Source organism: Mirounga angustirostris, unplaced genomic scaffold (genome assembly GCF_029215605.1).
Source record: "Mirounga angustirostris isolate CCGP_5_RB_7025 unplaced genomic scaffold, mMirAng1.0.hap1 SCAF_4, whole genome shotgun sequence".
NCBI lineage: Eukaryota > Metazoa > Chordata > Mammalia > Carnivora > Phocidae > Mirounga > Mirounga angustirostris.
Window position 1 is genome coordinate 132,931,690 of NW_026991712.1, and position 18,186 is coordinate 132,949,875.

Sequence of the window (18,186 nt, forward strand, 5' to 3'; positions counted from 1 at the left end):
GGCTTGTGTTCCTGCTCTTGCTATCTCTCTCTGTCAAACAAATAAATAAAATCTTAAAAAAAAAAAAAAAAAGTACTTTGTATGGGAAAAGAAGGAAAGAGAAAGTTAAATAAGTTGTGGTTTATTGGAGTTCTTCATTTGAGTCTTTGTATGAATTCTAATACCATCCAAATCCTCCAAAGCTAATTTTATCCTTACTATCAGTCATCATTATGTGTTTCTTAACAGTATGGGAGTACAAATCCTGATTCCACAAAAACGTATTGCTAATTTTGTATAATTGCATTCTGAATGTTTGTTTCCGTTTCTGTAAGAAATTTGAGTTGACGTTATTTTTTAATGTAATGTAAATCTCTTTGTCACTATCTTTTTATAATGTTTGGCCATTTTAATGTAATTGTTATTTGCTGCATGCGTTCAATTTCAATATACTTACCTGGTGAAAAATATGACTTCTGCTTTTCATTAAGATATCTTTTCTATTTATGAATTGAATTCTTTTCATTCCTTACATTCACAGAGGTTTGTTTGAATTTGAAGGCAAATTGCCTTCCTTGAAGGCAAGGAAGATTTATTAAAATACTTGAGCTTATAGTGGAGAAGAATTATAAAAAGAATTCTACTACATTTGGGTAATACAGCTTTGATATTAAAGTTAAGTTATAACAAACATGAGGTTAGCCAGATTCATGTAAATTTGAATCTGGAAAGAACTTTAATGATTATACAGGTCATTAGTTCTCAGACTATTTGGATTTCACAGACCAGAAAAAAATTGTATTTGAGGATTGATGTAGAGTAGCTAACGTTTCATTTTAGCATGTAAAAACTTTAAAAAAGTTAATTACTTTCTTCTGCGACCACCATTTCATTAAAAGAAGACATTTTGAAATCAAAAATACTAGAAAAAATAGTCCTTAAATTGAAAAAAGTATATAATTTATAAATAAAAAAGAAATCCCAACCTGGTTCCCAGTTTTTTTTTTCATTTTAGTGCATATCACTGGGAACTTGAACAGTTGGGCGCTGAAATGTAGACTTATATTTGGAAACTATTGACCTAGGTCATAAAGCTAGTTGTGACTGTATGATGAGATGAGGTCCCACACATTGGCTTCTACGTCTCATCTCAGCCTCTTCTGTTGTTCCAGAAGGCCATGAGTAATTTAAATTTGCTCTTTGATTTTTTACTTTTTAAGATACAGTTATGGTTATGGTTAGAACTGTGGTTCAAGGGCGCCTGGGTGGCTCAGTTGGTTAAGCGACTGCCTTCGGCTCAGGTCATGATCCTGGAGTCCCGGGATCGAGTCCCACATCGGGCTCCCTGCTCGGCAGGGAGTCTGCTTCTCCCTCTGACTCTCCCCCCTCTCATGCTCTCTCTATCTCATTGTCTCTCTCAAATAAATAAATTTAAAAAAAATCTTTAAAAAAAAAAAAAAAAAAAAAAGAACTGTGGTTCAAAGTAAGAATAGATTCCACTGTTTTTCAGTTTATTCTCTGGACTTTTCCTTATTTGGCCATTGCACACAAAACAAACCTGGTCCAAGCTTTCACTGTTGTCTTTTCTTCTTTTTCTTTTTTTTACCTTTTGCTTCTGTATTCCACATAAGGCTTTAAGTAGTTTATAAGAATGCATATTATAAAATAGTAAAAATAATAGTATTTTAATGTATATGAATATATATATATACACATAAGTATGTATGTATGTGAAAAATATGTCAGGACTAGGAGGAAGTCAGCATGTAGTGACGTACATATTTTTCCCCCAGTGCATATTTTCTATCTTCTTATCTTTTGTTAGGCTTATTTCATTTAAGTCTAATATTTTCCCTATTTCAATAAATGTTAGGGACTGATTGATTTTTGGTAGTCAATTTTAGACCTTTATTCTAATAGGTAAAAATTATGTTTACTTAATTGCAGGCACAGTAGTAAGCAATTTATATTGAACCTTTACAGAAATTCCATATAGATTTTACTTTATTTTTACTTGACAAATGGAAAAAGAAACAAATTTAGGGAAATTAAGTAACTTGTCCATTTACATGTAGCTAATAATTAGTAAAGCTGTGGTTTGCACTTAGGCAATATGTCTAAATCTCAGTCTGAATATTGAGAAAACACTATGGAGGGCTTCAGGTTTTATTAGATTCAGAAGTTCTTTTCATGGATAAAAGAGGATTCGTTTTTGTATTTTTTTTGCTATGTGGTGGTCTTTGAGAGTACAACCTCTAGGGAGAAAAGAACAGATACACCCAGTAACAATTACAAATAATTATATTTTTATAAAAGTAATATCCACTGGGATTTTTGAGATCTGTCTTTGAGATCTTTTAGATCAGTGTTACAACAGGACATTGAATCATCTGACTGAGATTGGTTAATCTTGGCTCACTCAGGTACATCCTCACTGATAATTAAAAACTCAGAAAACTAGTGTGAATGTAAGTTCATGTTGAGGTATCTCTTCTCAATTTTCCTTGGAGTTCATAACAGTTTTATTAAACTTGTTTACTTAATTATAATGTTTATATTGATATATGTCTTTGTATAATAAACTAGTGGTGTTTTCTAACATGGCAAAAAAGGGTTTTTTGGTATAAATTTTTTTTAATTGAGCTATAATTGACAATCTAGCATGGTGAAATTTATTTAAAAAAAATTTTTTTTAATTTAAACTTCAGTTACGGCTCTTTTAAGGAAGCTTAAGCAGCAATCCAGGGAAAGTGTTGAAGAAAAACGACCTCGATTATTAAAAGCCCTAAAAGAGGTAGGCCTTATCTCTTTGCCAGTCTTGTACCTAAAAAGTAATTATAGTTTACTTTTAAGCATTTTTTTTTCATTTTACTTGTTAATTTTAATGTTAAAATAATACCTTAAAAGTTTGTGGAGTTATTTCAGTGTGTCCAGATATTATTTTTCGGTCCCCTGTAATAACAAACCAATTTGTCAGACAATAAATATTTCAAAAAGTATGTAATCTTATTTCTAATCATCTTGTTCTTTTTTTTTAATTTTACTTTATTATGTTACATCAGTCATCATACATTACATCAGTAGTTTTTGATGGAGTGTTCCATGATTCATTGTTTACATATAACACCCAGTGCTCCACTCAGTATGTGCCCTCTTTAATACCCATCACCAGGCTAACCCATCCCCCCACTCCCCTCCCCTCTAGAACCCTCAGTTTGTTTCTCAGAGTCCATAGTCTCTCATGGTTCGTCTCCCCTTCCAATTTCCCCCCCTTCATTTTTCCCTTCCTACTATCTTCTTCTTCTTCTTTTTTTTTTAACATATAATGTATTATTTGTTTCAGGGGTACAGGTCTGTGATTCATCAGTCTTACACAATTCACAGCGCTCACCATAGCACATACCCTCCCCAATGTCTATCACCCAGTCACCCCATCCCTCCCACCCCCACCACTCCAGCAAACCTCAGTTTGTTTCCTGAGATTAAGAATTCCTCATATTAGTGAGATCACATGATACATGTCTTTCTCTGATTGACTTATTTCGCTTAGCATAATACCCTCTAGTTCCATCCACATCGTTGCAAATGGCAAGGTGTTTTTTTTTTTTGATGGCTGCATAATATTCCATTGTATATATATGCCACATCTTCTTTATCCATTCATCTGTTGATGGACATATTGGCTCTTTCCATAGTTTGGCTATTGTGGACATTGCAGCTATGAATATTGGGGTGCATGTACCCCCTTTGGATCACTACATTTGTATCTTTGGGGTAAATACCCAGTAGTGCAATTGCTGGGTTGTATGGTAGCTCTATGTTCAACTTTTTGAGGAAGCTCCATACTGTTTTCCAGAGTGGCTGCACCAGCTTGCATTCCCACCAACAGTGTAGGAGGGTTGCCCTTTCTCTGCATCCTCGCCAACATCTGTCATTTCCTGACTCGTTAATTTTAGCATTTTTTAAAGGCAGTCTAATCGCTTGATTATTAAGTCAAGAAATGGTAAAAATCCTGTTTGAATTAAGCAATAATGATAAAACAAAATACCCTGATTATAATGGATAAATTTGATCCTATGGAAGCACCGTTTACTTTGAACTAGGAAAGCAGATAAAGAATTACTGTTTTCAATCAATTAGATAAGAGCTCTAAGAGAAAAGGAGGTAGATCATAACTAAAGGCAATACTTTTCCTTTGTACTTTGGATTGGAAGATTCCCTAAGAGCTGAAGCCACTATCTGCTCCAGGAACAACATTTTTTTTATATAACAAAACTCTTTTTGTCTATCCTACATCATGATGGTAAGAGCTGGGTGTGCTGACACAGAAAGGACGAGAGCTTTGTTTTCTCTTATTTTTGTCCAGTGTATTTTTGATGTCTGAAAGAACTATGGAACATAGACGTATACTTGTCATGTTAACTGTGTCTCCTCTGAAGTATGCTTTTTTGGTTTTATATCTCAAGAGATAATTTTTTTTTTTAGAATATTTGATCACAGTAGTTTCCTTAACAGTTATAGGCTTTGCTATCTAGCTTCTAATTTGTGAAATACAAACTTACATCTCTTATGATGTAATTTCATATTTCAGATTTAGTAAACTTATCACTTTATAGAAAAAAGTTTCTATTTCAGAGTGTCATTTTCTTAGTCCATTATGAGGCTTCACAAATAGTCATTTTGGAAGTTATATTCTATAACACACCTAAAGTTATTAGCTATTTTTACAGTTATAGTTATTAATTGTTATTTTGGTTATGCTGAGAAATGAACTATTTATTGATACCAGTTTAAATGCCTGTCAGTTTCAGATATGTTTCAATGTGGTTAAAATAGTCTTGTAAAATCTACAGTTGGTGCATATTTTCCTTTGTAGATAAGTATAATAGTGTGTGCTATTGTAATGTTTTATTTTAAGTAATTTAACCATATTTTTTCCCTCCAGTTCCAAAAATTGAAACTACTTTTTATTCTTGTCTATAGACCTTTAGTGATAATAGATTTTTTTAAAAAAACAAAATATTCAACAGATATAAGAGCTGTTAAACTAAGGTGCATTCAGTAATTATTTCTATTTTGTTTCTCAGCTAGGTGACTTTTATCTGGAACTTCACTGGGATTTTCAAAGCTGGGGTAAGAGTGTGCTATGTTTTACTGTAAAATATGTACACATGCAGAAATGCAAGTCAAAAATAGCTATTATATAGAAATGTTAGCAAATTTGATACTTGCTCTAAGGAAAATTAAATATATTTCATCACATTGAATGTAATGGTAATAAAGCCAACCTAATCAGTAACTTTCAAAAGTCTTATTTTTAAGATTGAAAATTATCTTTTTTTTTTAACAAAAAAAATTGGCTTGAATATTGTAATAAATACAAGGAATTCTCCAAGGGAAGAGAATAATTATAGGGTTATTAGATTACTGAATTTAAGGAGGTTCAAAATATAATACTTAGATCCCTGAATGAGAAGAATTCAGTTAACATTATTTGATTTTGCATATTTTGTCATCTTTCAATCATTTTTGCCACTTTTATTATATACTATATAGCTACTTCTTAACATACTGTTTGGTTGCACACTGTTCCAATTATTTATAAAACCTTAATCCCTAGATATTTTGCAGTCATTTAATGATTTATCTCGACAAGGTAAGTTTCCCTGCTCCCTATTTTAAACCTCAGTCCATTTAGGGAGAAAACCTTCATGTCTAAATAGTAGGAGTTTGATCCTAGTGACCTTTACTAATTAAGCAACTACTAAAACAACTAAATTTGGGGTTTTTTTTGAAGACTTAAAAACAGTATAGTCTATATATAGGCTTGGATATGATGAGCTTACATGCGTTTTTTAAAGCATCTGAATTAATTTCTGTGATACAAAGATATTTGAATGCTCAGTGATATTTATCCCCAAAATAATCATCAAACTAATCAGATATTGACAACTATAAAAATCACTGTTACTGTTCACGTGAATGCTTTCAAACCCTTTTCAAAGTTTATGCAAGTGTTATGCGTGTATATACACACAAATACATACATATATGTGTATATATCCTCAGAATTATTTTTTAATGGGATCATGCCATTATATCATCATGCAGTTTGTCATTTCTGTATAATATATCATAGGCATCTTTCCATATTAGTTCATGAGGAAGTACTTTATTTTAACAATTACATAATAATATATAGCATGAATGAGTAAGATTTTTGTAGTGTGTTTAATCTCTAAATGTAAAGTTTTGGTTTCTAATGTAGTCAGTTTTTTCCAACATTGTTACAACTCTAGCTTGTTAGGTTAGTTTTGGCTCCATCAAAATCACACATGATTTTGTTACTCTGTAGGCCTACCTTGCCTTTATGCTTTCTATATCATTCAGAGTCCAGGTGTTTTAGAACACTGAGAGAAAAAGAGGTTTGTAATATCTTTGTAAAATAAAAGAACTCCGAGTCAGATTGGTGTAAAGCCTAAATACCATTTTTTTACCCATTTTTCTTTTTTTTCCATCTGTAAAAACCCCAGGCCTGCTTGGCAATCTTATATTCAAGGTAGTCCCTGAGTATATTGGCTCTAACTGATTCTCAAGAAATTGCTAGTGGTTTAAATTCTAAAATAGTCAATTTATCTTGCTGAGCAAATGTTTTAAAGTATTTTAAAAGTAACATTTCAATTATATGAAGAAACAAAAATGGGTGTAATCACTGCTGAAATTGTACATATATCTATAGTTATAAACATTATAAATGTTGCATAATCAAATTCATGACATAACCACATGGTATTTGTTGAAAATATTGCTTCCTTGGGAACTTGACTTTGATGCAAAAAAGTTAGGACATCTGTTTCATTGTTGATAAAGGATTTTACTGATTTCATGTCAAAACTACTAGCACCTAATGGTTATGTCATGTGTTGTTCTAAAAACTAAGCTCATTGACTAGATTTAATTTAGACACTTTGGATTAAAAAAACACAGGATAAATCCCTATTGTTAGATTTGATTAGTAAGCTTTTGTCTAGAGTTTAGGCATGTTTCTTTCCATTGTCAAAACCCCTAATATTGGGGCACCTGGCTGGCTCAGTTGGTAGAACATACGACTCTTGATCTCAGGGTTGTGAGTCTAAGTCCCATGATGGGCATGGAGCCTACTTTAAAAAAAAGAAGAAGAAGGAAGAACTTATAAATTCCCTTTGCAAACATAAAATGCTAAATAAACATGACACTTTGTTTAAAAAATAACCCTGATGTTAAAAAATTAAAGGGCAACCCAGAAATAAGGGGAAGTTAGGAAATACTGAGATCCAGGATTAGGTTTAATTAGAGGTAGTGGAGTATGCACACTCTTTCTCATAGTGTTATATTTAGTGTTTGGCTGAAAATAGCCTCAGACTTGGTTAATAGCAAGTAAACCAAATTATTCCAGCTTAGGTTTTTAGATACAGAAAAGCTTTAAATTGGAATTAAAAGTACTGGCTCCTATATGATGTGGCAAATCACATATCTTTCCTGAGCCTCAGTGTCTTCCTTTTTAAATGGGGATAATATCTGCCCCAGATATTGCAAGCTTTTGTTTTGATGTGGATGAAATGAAACTATGTTTTTGAAGGAAGCCCTTTATATACTTACTGTAAAAGCATTAAATAATTTATAGTATCATAATAATCATGACTTCAAATTTAGCTTTGTGTATATAGCACATTTAAACAGAAAAACTAATAGTTTTTAAAGTTTCTTTATCTCATAATCTACAGAATATCCATTCTGTATTTAAGACTATTATTTGTGTATTGTGGATGGAAAACATTAGGTTTAGAAACTGTTCTTAAGATCAAGGTGTAAATGACAGCAAAACCAAAATTAAAAGGTAGAGACTCTTCTTTTTTCAGTTCAGTGAATTATGCTACTTTTGTAGTGCTATGTTAAACTCTCAGATTATCCTGAGATAACTTAAGATATAGAGAACCTGATTGTTCAGTTTATGAGGGAGGAAAAAATCATCACAGAATTGGGAAAATGCAAATTTCTCCATTTTTGGAATGTATTAAAATCAAGAAGAAAGCTTTTTTTTTTTTGGTCTATGATATTCCTTTTTTCCTTTTTATTAGCTTTTGCTTTTCAATCTCTGTATTTCTCTGTTCCTGCATTTCTGATTTTTGATAAATAAGTATTGATATATAATTCTAAATTTTGTTATTGCAGATTACCATACTATTTCAAAAGATGCAATAAATTAAGTTAAATTAACAAATTAGAGTGCTGTCTTTTAATGATCTTTTTCATGCTCTACTAAATACTTAAGGATAGGAAAACTAGATCTTGATTAAAGAGCATTAAAGAAGTGCTTTGATCATTTATGTAAGATAAATGCTGTTATTGCTGTTCTCAACTTCTGTTGTTTCATATAAGGAAAAATTTTTTTATCAGATAATAGTTACTGAGCCATCAACAAGAATGAAACCTTGGCATCTGCAACAACGTGGATGGAACTGGAGGGTATTATACTAAGCAAAACAAGTCAGAGAAAGACAAATACCATATGATTTCGCTCATATGTGGAATTTAAGAAACAAAACAGATGAACATAGGGGAAGGGAAGGAAAAATAAGATGAAAATTGAGAGGGAGGCAAATCATAAGAGATACTGAACTCTAGGAAACAAATTGAAGGTTGGTGGAGGGGAGTTGGGTATGGGGAAGGTATAATTGGGTGATGGGCATTAGGGAAGGCACTTGATGTAATGAGCATTGTATATATGCAACTGATAAATGGACTGAATTCAACCTCTGAAACTAATTTAAAGAAAAAGAAAATGACTTACATTCTTTGACTAGGGTAACTGTTAGTTGATATTCCCTTTGGGCAGTAACTTTTCTTATTTTTATACAATAAAATGTCTAGAAATTTAATGCTGAAAATCATTTTGGATTATATGACCTCTAAGAATTTAAAAAAGACATTGATATATTAATATACCTTTTATGTTAATTAGAAAATATTGATGCTTTTTAAAAAGTTAACTAAAAAACTAGCCTTTAATTTAATAAAGCTTTTGTTTCTTTGTAACCAAGGTTGACTTAATTACTCCTTTTTATAACACTGAGTTTTGTAAAATACGCATGTAGTATATCTTATACATACACACATTCTTATATACCTATGTATATGTGATGTGATCTTGATTTCAAGTATTTTGGGCTTCACATTTTTTCTTTTTCTTCTTTTGTATGTGGTAGCTTATTATAGTCTGTATGCAGATTTATTCATTAGTAGAATAACTTGTATTTCCCAAAACGTAGCAGATAATAAATAATAAAAAATTTCAGAATACGCTGTGATATGAATGTGGACAACACTGGATGTAGAAATCTGTAGGTAAATGGTGTGATTCCATTTTACAGATTTTTAAGCTGAGGTAGAGTGAGTTTAAGTAACCAAGGTCACATATTTGGAATTCAAACTCAAATTAGACTATTAGCTCTAAAAATGTTTGTTTTTTTTTTAAGACGCATTACTTTCCTACTATTTAATGAGGTTATATTTAAAGGATCAGAAAGGATCCAGGTTCATCGGGTTACCCATTCAGGATGGTTTAGTTGTCATAAGGCACTTTTCTCCTCTATAATAATGTCCTACAATATGTACCCAAGAGTGGCACTGTATTGACTCTGCTATTCATGTGTGTGTTTGTGGGTGGGTGGGTGGGCAAAGTGGTGAACTATATAGCAATTACAGTTAAATAGTAGATATTTGAAGTTGCTCAGAATTGCTTTATATATCATTTTTAAGCGGAAAAATACTATTTTAAAGGAAATTATTAAAATTAATAAAATGTTTAAGTTACTGTTTTTCTAATTAAGAAATTTGTAATGTCTCAGAACTTTAGGTATTTTTTATCTTTTCTTTTTAAAAATACAGTGCCTTTACTCTCCCGAATTCTGCCTTCTGATGCATGTAAAATATACAAACAAGGTATCAATATCAGGTAAGGTGATTTGATTTTTTTCTGAGTAACAGAAAATTGAGATTTAGAGGAAGCTTTTCTTTCTGCATTAATAGGTTACATTTAGATGTATTATTTTATAACTTAAACATGCTGTAATATATTCACAATATTTTATCTTATTTGAGACATCCTATAGAGAAGGAACCAAAGATAAAATCTTGACTAAATCAAAGGTATTAATTCTTATTCAGCTGCAGACTAGAAGGCAAACAGAGTGAAGATCACAAAGGTCTTAAAATGAGAAGATTTAAGATGATCATCTCTCTGATCCTGACTTTTTAAGGAATAGGGAGACACATAAGGAAGACCCAACTCTTGTCCTTTTTTCTCCATCCCTCTCATACCCCTCCCTCCTCTGTCTATCCGTGCATCTATCTAATCATCTGTTCCTTCTAGTGAACACTCTAAGGCTAATTTTAATTTTGTTCTTTTTCTTTTTAAAATTAAAATTGATTTTTGGATCTGATGGGTATTTACTCATTTCAGAATTTTACTTTTATCATTCTTTATATCTTAAACTTTATATTAATATAGGTGTATTTATAAATTATACATATGTAAGATGTCTATAATTAGTAAATATGCCAACTTTTATATGTATAGTAGTGTACTTATATATCAATAATTTTATAAATCTGTATCTCCCCATATCTCCAAAATATTAATTTGGACATGTAAGGGTCTAGAACTGGAAATATCTTGAGATGATCTCATAAAAACTCTTTGTTTTATAGATGAGAAAATTTAGAGAGGTGAAGTGATTTTTATAAGAGCATATTGTGAATTAATGGCTGGGCCAGGACCTCTGATTTCCTGTTTGTTCTCACCATGTCACAAAGCGGAAATTTTAGAAAGTCAGCTCTGAGATTAATTATGAGTTATGTTGAGTTACAGTGAAGAGATAATCTTTAGTTGAAAGTAAGTTCTAGGGTAATTGTTCTCAAGCAGTAGAATTTGATTAAGGTAGAAGTTTCTGGTTTTTGTTTTTAAAAAATAACCTCTTCAGATATTTCTAATTATGGAAGTGCTTATGTATGTTAAATTCATGGTCATTATAGAAACCTTGCAAAATACAGAAAAATAAAGAAGAAAAACTAGGAAAGGATTTGATAATCATGTAGATTTATTTCAGCAGCCTATTAACATTATATTATGATTTCATCAAAAATTATTCGTCAGTTTAACAATGTTTAGGTGCTTGCCAAAGATAGTAGATAATTTGGGAGAATATTATTATTTTCCATATCTACTTTAAAAAAAGGTTAGTTTTAGTTTTGTTTGAGTCTTAGGTTTAGGAAAGAAGAAGCTTCTTTTAAAAAATTATTTCACATTTATATATGTCTTTTAAAAGTAAGTGATATGTATGTTACATAATAAATATAGATAATAAAACCACAAAATGGTTAAAATAGAGACATAAGAATAAGAGCTTGAGGGAGAATAATTGTGTCAGAGAATATAGAGTAAGGGGAAGCTACTATAATTTAGCAAGACACTCAGACCTGGGACTTACAAGCAGCTGAGGATAAAGGAGAAATGTGATAGGTTCTAAAGCTCTCGTTACCAAAGTTTACCAGATTAATGGAGAGGCTGGGTTTTAGGATGTATGGCAAAGGGTTTTTTTGCATAGATGAGAAGAATCTCATTAACATTAAATAACTTTCAAATGTAAACATCATGAGACCGTTTTTTTTAAAACATCACTTCAAATGAAACTGATTTTTAAAATATGTTCAAAGAACTCTAAAGTTTACTTTTATTTCATGACAGCCATGTGATCATTTAAAATATCTTCTCTGGTGTCAAGGAGAAATGAATAGTTCAGTGGAAATAGGAAAGTATGAGTAACTTTATTGTTCGAGAATATTAGTAAGCATTTTCACTGTTAGTAATTATGAGGTAATCTATAACCACTGACTGAAATAATCAGGGCAAACTTTGTCTCATTTCAGGCTTTTCCTGTCTCAGGGGAAGGTTCTATATTCTTTTTGTTACTTGGCATTTTTCAAGCTTTTTTCTCAAAAAGAACGTTTTCGGTTTTTTCTTTTTTTTGAACATTTTTTATTCAAATTTTTGCAGTTATATACAATTTTTTTTGTTTTTCATGGCCAATTACATGGCAAAAATTAAAAATACTTAAACTCAAGGTCTTAAAGCAAGGACTAGTTAATACATTAAAATACCATCATGATAAATTATATCATTATGAGGCATGTGTAATACAGTAGGCCATCTAATATGTCAGGGATATTCTAGAAAATGTACTGGGCAGTCTCCTTTCAGTTGCAAGTTATAAAAAAGAGAAATGAAATAAAAGTTGACTATGAGTGATTTTAGGTGTGGCCATATCTAAGGGTTCAAATGTCACCATGTCAGTCTGTCTTTGTCTTTCTGTCTCTGTCTCTCTGTGCATCTCTTCCTTCACTATCATTATCTCCACCCCTTCCTCTTATCTCCACCCCTTCCAACCCATTACCACTTTCATCCAGGATAGGCAAGAAGGAAATGGAGACATGAGATTGTTCTGTTTCATTCCCTCTTTTATGTGGGGTGTGGAGTTCCCTGGTAGCTGAAGCTTGAAGTCCAGATAGACCACTTATATAAAATGATCTGTTCCTTTTGATATTATCCGTAGCCTATGTCTTGCAGAGGTAGATGAGCCTCTTTTGCTGGCATTATTTTCTCTTATTCCACATACACAGGTTTAGTCGTACAGGCACTAGTAGTACAGTAGCAGACCCCTGAAAGGTGGACCAGGAGCTAGAATTCAGCTATAAAGCAGCAGGCTTTATATACTCCCATAGGATTCACCCCTATGGGAGTTGGTGACTTGCTTTTTTTAGGGCTTCTTGATTTCATTCTCTGGGCGTGTATACTTTTTTTTTTTTTTAAGATTTTATTTATTTATTTGAGAGAGAGAGACTGAGAGAGAGAGCACATGAGAGGGGGGAGGGTCGGGAGGGTCAGAGGGAGAAGCAGACTCCCTGCCGAGCAGGGAGCCCGATGCGGGACTCGATCCAGGGACTCCAGGATCATGACCTGAGCCGAAGGCAGTCGCTTAACCAACTGAGCCACCCAGGTGCCCCATGGGGATGTATACATTCTATATGGCTCAGAAAGGAGGCCCTTGTACATAAGGTAACCTTACTTCCCTGTTTGCTCTTGGTTCCTCCCTATTGTCCTGGCAAAATTTTAATGGTATTACCTTCACTTTTAAAAGGTACTAGTTTTGTTGATAAATTATATGTAACCCCAGTTACTCTTTTGATGCAGCATATAAGATATATTCCATTTCTCAGATTTTTCTGTGTAGGGAAACCAAGAATGCTCATTCCCTTTACCTAGTCTGGGATGAGAATTGAATAACTTATGAAGTAATGAATTCTTAAAAACTCAGTAGCTAGGGTGTGTGGTCAGCAGCTCTTAACAGCTGTGTTAACCCATTTTTTAGATTAAGTGCTGTGTTTTGAGCAGCCAGTAAGAGAGATCCTAATGTGATCTCCTATAAAGCCTAGTGAAAGATTGAAGCACTTTGGGGTGCTTGTGAAGTTTTCCATTCTACTACATTCCCTAAATTCAGCAAGCAGTGGTTTGTGGAATTTATTTGAGACCAATCCACTGGGCTAGACCATGCCAGGTCTTGGTTACCAAAGAGTACCTTAAACACACAAGTGTGTGAGTCCATGAATCTTTGGCACATGAATGATCCATAAGGTTTTTAGGCTACGGAGATGATGGGAAAGAGACTGCTAATCTGAACCTGGGAAGTCAAACAGAAAGGACAAGAATTTGGAGTAAGTTAAATGATTTATCTAGTTGAAGGATGAAGCAAGGTTTGGTATCTGATGGCTAGGCCTAAGACATAGATGTAGATCAAAAGAGCAAGACTGGACACACAGTCTTTAATCTAAGAATGTGGTCCATCCATTGCTGTACCCTCTTTATATACTCTGCTGAGCTAGCAACATGGTCTTATTGGGATCAAAGAATGTTAGCCAAGTCTGCTTTCTTTTAATGCCCTTCACAGTTGAAGTAACTTTTATGGAGTCACTGCAGCAAGGGCAATGGTAGGGAACCAAGGTATAGTTAGGGAAATATTTGAAAAATGTGGAAACAATCTTTTTCTTGTTGGATTAATAAAGTATATATTCAGGAAATGAAATATAGGAAAAGTGGAATATACATTTAAATATTCTTTCAGTATTTTTAAGTAAAATCCTTTAGCTTTTACTCTAAGTTTGACTTTGAAATATGGTGTTAGCATCTTGGTTTGAATTTAGAAGCAACACAGCTTGTTTAAGTATTTAATTATGGAGTTTTATCAGAATTTTATTTGTCCGGATTTCTCATCTACCCATCTTTCACAGGCTTGACACTACTCTCATAGACTTTACTGACATGAAGTGCCAACGAGGGGATTTAAGCTTCATTTTCAATGGGGATGCGGCACCCTCTGAATCTTTTGTAGTATTAGACAATGAGCAGAAAGTTTATCAGCGAATACACCATGAGGTGAGCATGTCGTCTTATCAGTATTTCTCTAAATGTTTTTTTAAAAAGTCTATGTATGTAACCAAGCCTCAGTGTAATTGTTTGAAAAGGCATAAAGTATAGGTGAGATGGTTCATTCCCAGTGCTTTCATTTCTTTACTACTAGCTTTAAGTTGTTTTTTTGTTTTGTTTTTTAATATTCTGGTCTTTATCCTGACCATTCCATTGGGACCGTTTGCTCATAATTCACTGATGATCTCCTAGTTAAATGAACTCCAACTTCTTTTAGTTCTCATTTGTAATTCTGATTTGTTGAACCTGTGCTGGCTCTTTTACCATTTATTATTTTGCTACCTTAGCTTCTTTTAATGTTGCTGACCATCTCCATCTCCTTAATAGCAACATCTCTTTTGGCTGTCTGTCTGTACTCTTTTTTGTACTCTTTTACTGCCCTTAACTCTTTGGCTACTTTTCTCTATCTTTTCCCTCTTAGAATACAAAAGTATCTTCCTTCTGTCACATCATTATCTCCCTGTTGGTATTGCCTTTACAACCACCATTGAAAAATCATTTATCCTTTGTTCCGTGAATGTCCCTTTCCCTGCTATAAACCAAAGAAAAATTTTCCCTGTATCTATATATCATTGATAGCCTTAGACATGTTTTTAAATCAACATTTTATTTTGCCACTGTTGCTTTTCTTTTTTCTTCTCTTCATTCCCTCCCCTCCCTTCTTCCCTCCCCTCCCCTCCCTTCTTCCCTCCCCTCTCTTTCTTTCTTCCCTCCCCTCCTCCCTCCCTTCTCCTGCCTCCCCTCCTTCCTTTCCCCTTCCCTCCCCTCTTCTCTTCTCTTCTCTTCTCTTCTCTTCTCTTCTCTTCTCTTCTCTTCTCTTCTCTTCTCTTCTCTTCTCTTCTCTTCTCTTCTCTCCTGGTGCCCAACACTGGGCTTGAACTCATGACCATGAGATTGAGACCTGAGCTGAGATCCAGAGTCTGATGCTTAACTGAGCCCCCCAGGCACCCTGCTTTTCTTTTGTTTTTATATTTCATCACTTCATTTCCCTACATAGTCATTCACCACATCCTGTGGCTCCTTCCTTAATATTTCTCAGTTTAGAACTTCCTACTACCATGCCTATTGATGAGACCTTAATTATGTTCTGTGTGTACTATTAAATAGTTTCCTAACTAGCAGTGAGCAGTGAAGATTTAGATTGGAAGAGGGGAAGCAAAAGAAGGTGTTCCTTGGGGAGGAAACAGGATGAATAAAGTCAGGGAAGTGGGAATGAGAATGGTCTGTTTGAGAGACAGAAAAGAGATCTGACTGTGGTGGGAATGTGGTTTATGGAAGGCTTTAAAAGCCAGATAAGATAACAGGATCTGCTGTAGTTGGCAACAGAGAATTATAGATTCTTAAATAAGGTATTGATTTGATCCACAAATAATTTAAGTGCTTTACAGCTTTTCTCATTAAATCTTTAAAATAATCTGTCAGAGCAAATAGTTTTGTTATCTCCATTTTACAGATTAGAAAATTGAGGCTTATGGATGTTAAATGACATCTCCAAGATCACACAACTAGTATGTAAGATGGACTGGGAAAAGGGAGAGATGAGAGGCAGGGAACTTTACAATTCTACAGTTGAGAAGTGATAAGGCTCTTGACTAGGATGGTACAATGAATACCTAAAGAAACTATGACTTACATTTCCAAGAATGAGAGATTGTGATTTGCTAATAGTTTGAGTGTAGTAAATTAAGAATTAGAAAGATTTAAGGCTAAATGTAGTGCTTCTGCCTTGGAGAGTGGAATGATGGTGGTGCCAACGATAGAATTAGAAGATCTGGAAATGTATAGGTTTGGGGTTTTAGATGATGTTAGTTTTGAGTCATTTGCTAAAATCAGTGTACTTGCTTCAACCCTGTCTTATCAGACTTCTTGGTCTATTATTGGTAACTCAGTTCTTAAAATTTTCATTTCTTTAGGATTTGACTTTGATCAGTTGTTCTTTTCCCTTCTCTTCTTATTCTTCTTTGCCTGTTCTTTTTCTCTGCCATCTCTTGAATACTGATGTACCCTCAATGTGGTTCTCATTTTTACAAACTGTCAGAATAATCTCTTCCATTCCTACATCTCGAACTACCTACTATAGGTTGATGATCCACAAGTATATATTTCTATCCTAGATAGATCTCTGAATGGAGACCTGTCTACTTAAGTTCCTAATGGATATCATGTGTGTCTCCCGGGTACCTCAAAATTCAGCTCATCTAAAACTTAATTCTTTTTTTTCTCCCTCCAAACTCCAAACCTTCCCTCTCTCCCATTGCCCTTCTTTTGATGAATGACATCATTCTCTATTCAGCCAGAAAACTGTGAGTTATTTTTGAAATATTTTCTTGTATTCCATGTTTCCTAATTAGAGGACAGGTGTGGTCCTTTCTGTCTCCCTAATGCCTTATAATTATCTCTTTTTAATCGTACCTTTTCTGCCACAATTCAGATGTTCATAATCTCTCAACTGGACTGTTGTGGAAGTCTCATAAATGATCATCCTGGTCCCCTTCTTGTCTGCTTCTAAGTTATCCCACGTATCAGAGATAGATTGAACATTGAAAGCAAATTCATGAAACCTGCCTTCCTTAAAGATACTTTGAAAGATCCGTTTCCTAAAGAATGAAATCCAGATTCCTTAATATTATGTGGAACCTTCTGTGACCTGGCTTTGCTCACTTTTCCAGCCTGTTTTTACCTTACTATGTGAGATACCCTCATACTGAGCTCTTTGCAGTTTTTCAGATGTACCATGCTATTTAGTGCTTCATTCCTTTGTTCACATTGTTTCCACTTCCTGGAATGCTCTTCTTGCACTTCCATACTTCTGGGGCACCTACTTAGTGTTACTTCCTCCTTTGCCAGGTGACCATTATTTTGTTTATGCTCCCACTAAATCTGGTACCATAGAACTTCTACTGCTATATTCATTTATATGGCTTTCTTCCTCTGCTCCCCGTGGTTCCTTTAGTTGTATTCTCTGGTACCTAATATAGCGTATCAGTACATTCCAGGCTAGAGTTTGGCAAACTCTTTCTGTAAAGGGAGAAATAGTAAATATTTTAGATATTTAGATATATTTTTGGGCTAGATGGTCTCTGTCACAACTACTCAACTCCACTTTTAGTAACCTAAAAATAGGTATAGATAGTATTTAAATGAATGAGTGTGGCTATACTCCAATAAAACCTTATTTATAAACACAGGTGGTATACTGGATTTGGCCTACTGGCCGTAGTTTACCAGCCTTTATTCTAGACTCTCAGATAATTTATTAAATAATTTGACCTCTTACATATTAAAGACAACAGGATAGCTAACTAGGCAACAAGTGAGCTAGAAGCATGGTATTGAAATAGAAGCCAGAGATTAAGGCTAGTAGTGTAAGTATTAGCTAATGTTAAAGTATCAGTGAGATCACCAAAGGATTGGTATTTAGGGTATATGTGTATGTATTTTATGCCTAAAAAATTATAGAAAAGCTAGATTTTGAACATTAATCCTCAAGGCAGGGAATAGTTGTTGTTTATCCTAATATACATACATAAATAATAACTGTTCAATAAATGTTTGTTGAATGAATGTAATTAACAATTGATCTTTTTCAATGACATGGTTAGGAGATGGTCAGTCTGTGATTTATAGAA

General features: G+C 33.5%; 1 protein-coding gene across 2 annotated transcripts in view; it reads left to right on the forward strand.

Moving 5' to 3' along the window:
* ANKRD13C (ankyrin repeat domain 13C) overlaps window positions 1-18,186 on the forward strand; it is a 94,759-nt gene that overhangs the window by 37,092 nt on the left and 39,481 nt on the right. For both annotated transcript variants that reach the window (XM_045897418.3, XM_045897417.3), the window contains 4 exons: window positions 2,688-2,773; window positions 5,067-5,112; window positions 9,907-9,973; window positions 14,362-14,506. In XM_045897418.3, coding sequence (XP_045753374.1) covers window positions 2,688-2,773; window positions 5,067-5,112; window positions 9,907-9,973; window positions 14,362-14,506 — 344 coding nt within the window. The remainder of the gene's footprint in view (window positions 1-2,687; window positions 2,774-5,066; window positions 5,113-9,906; window positions 9,974-14,361; window positions 14,507-18,186) is intronic.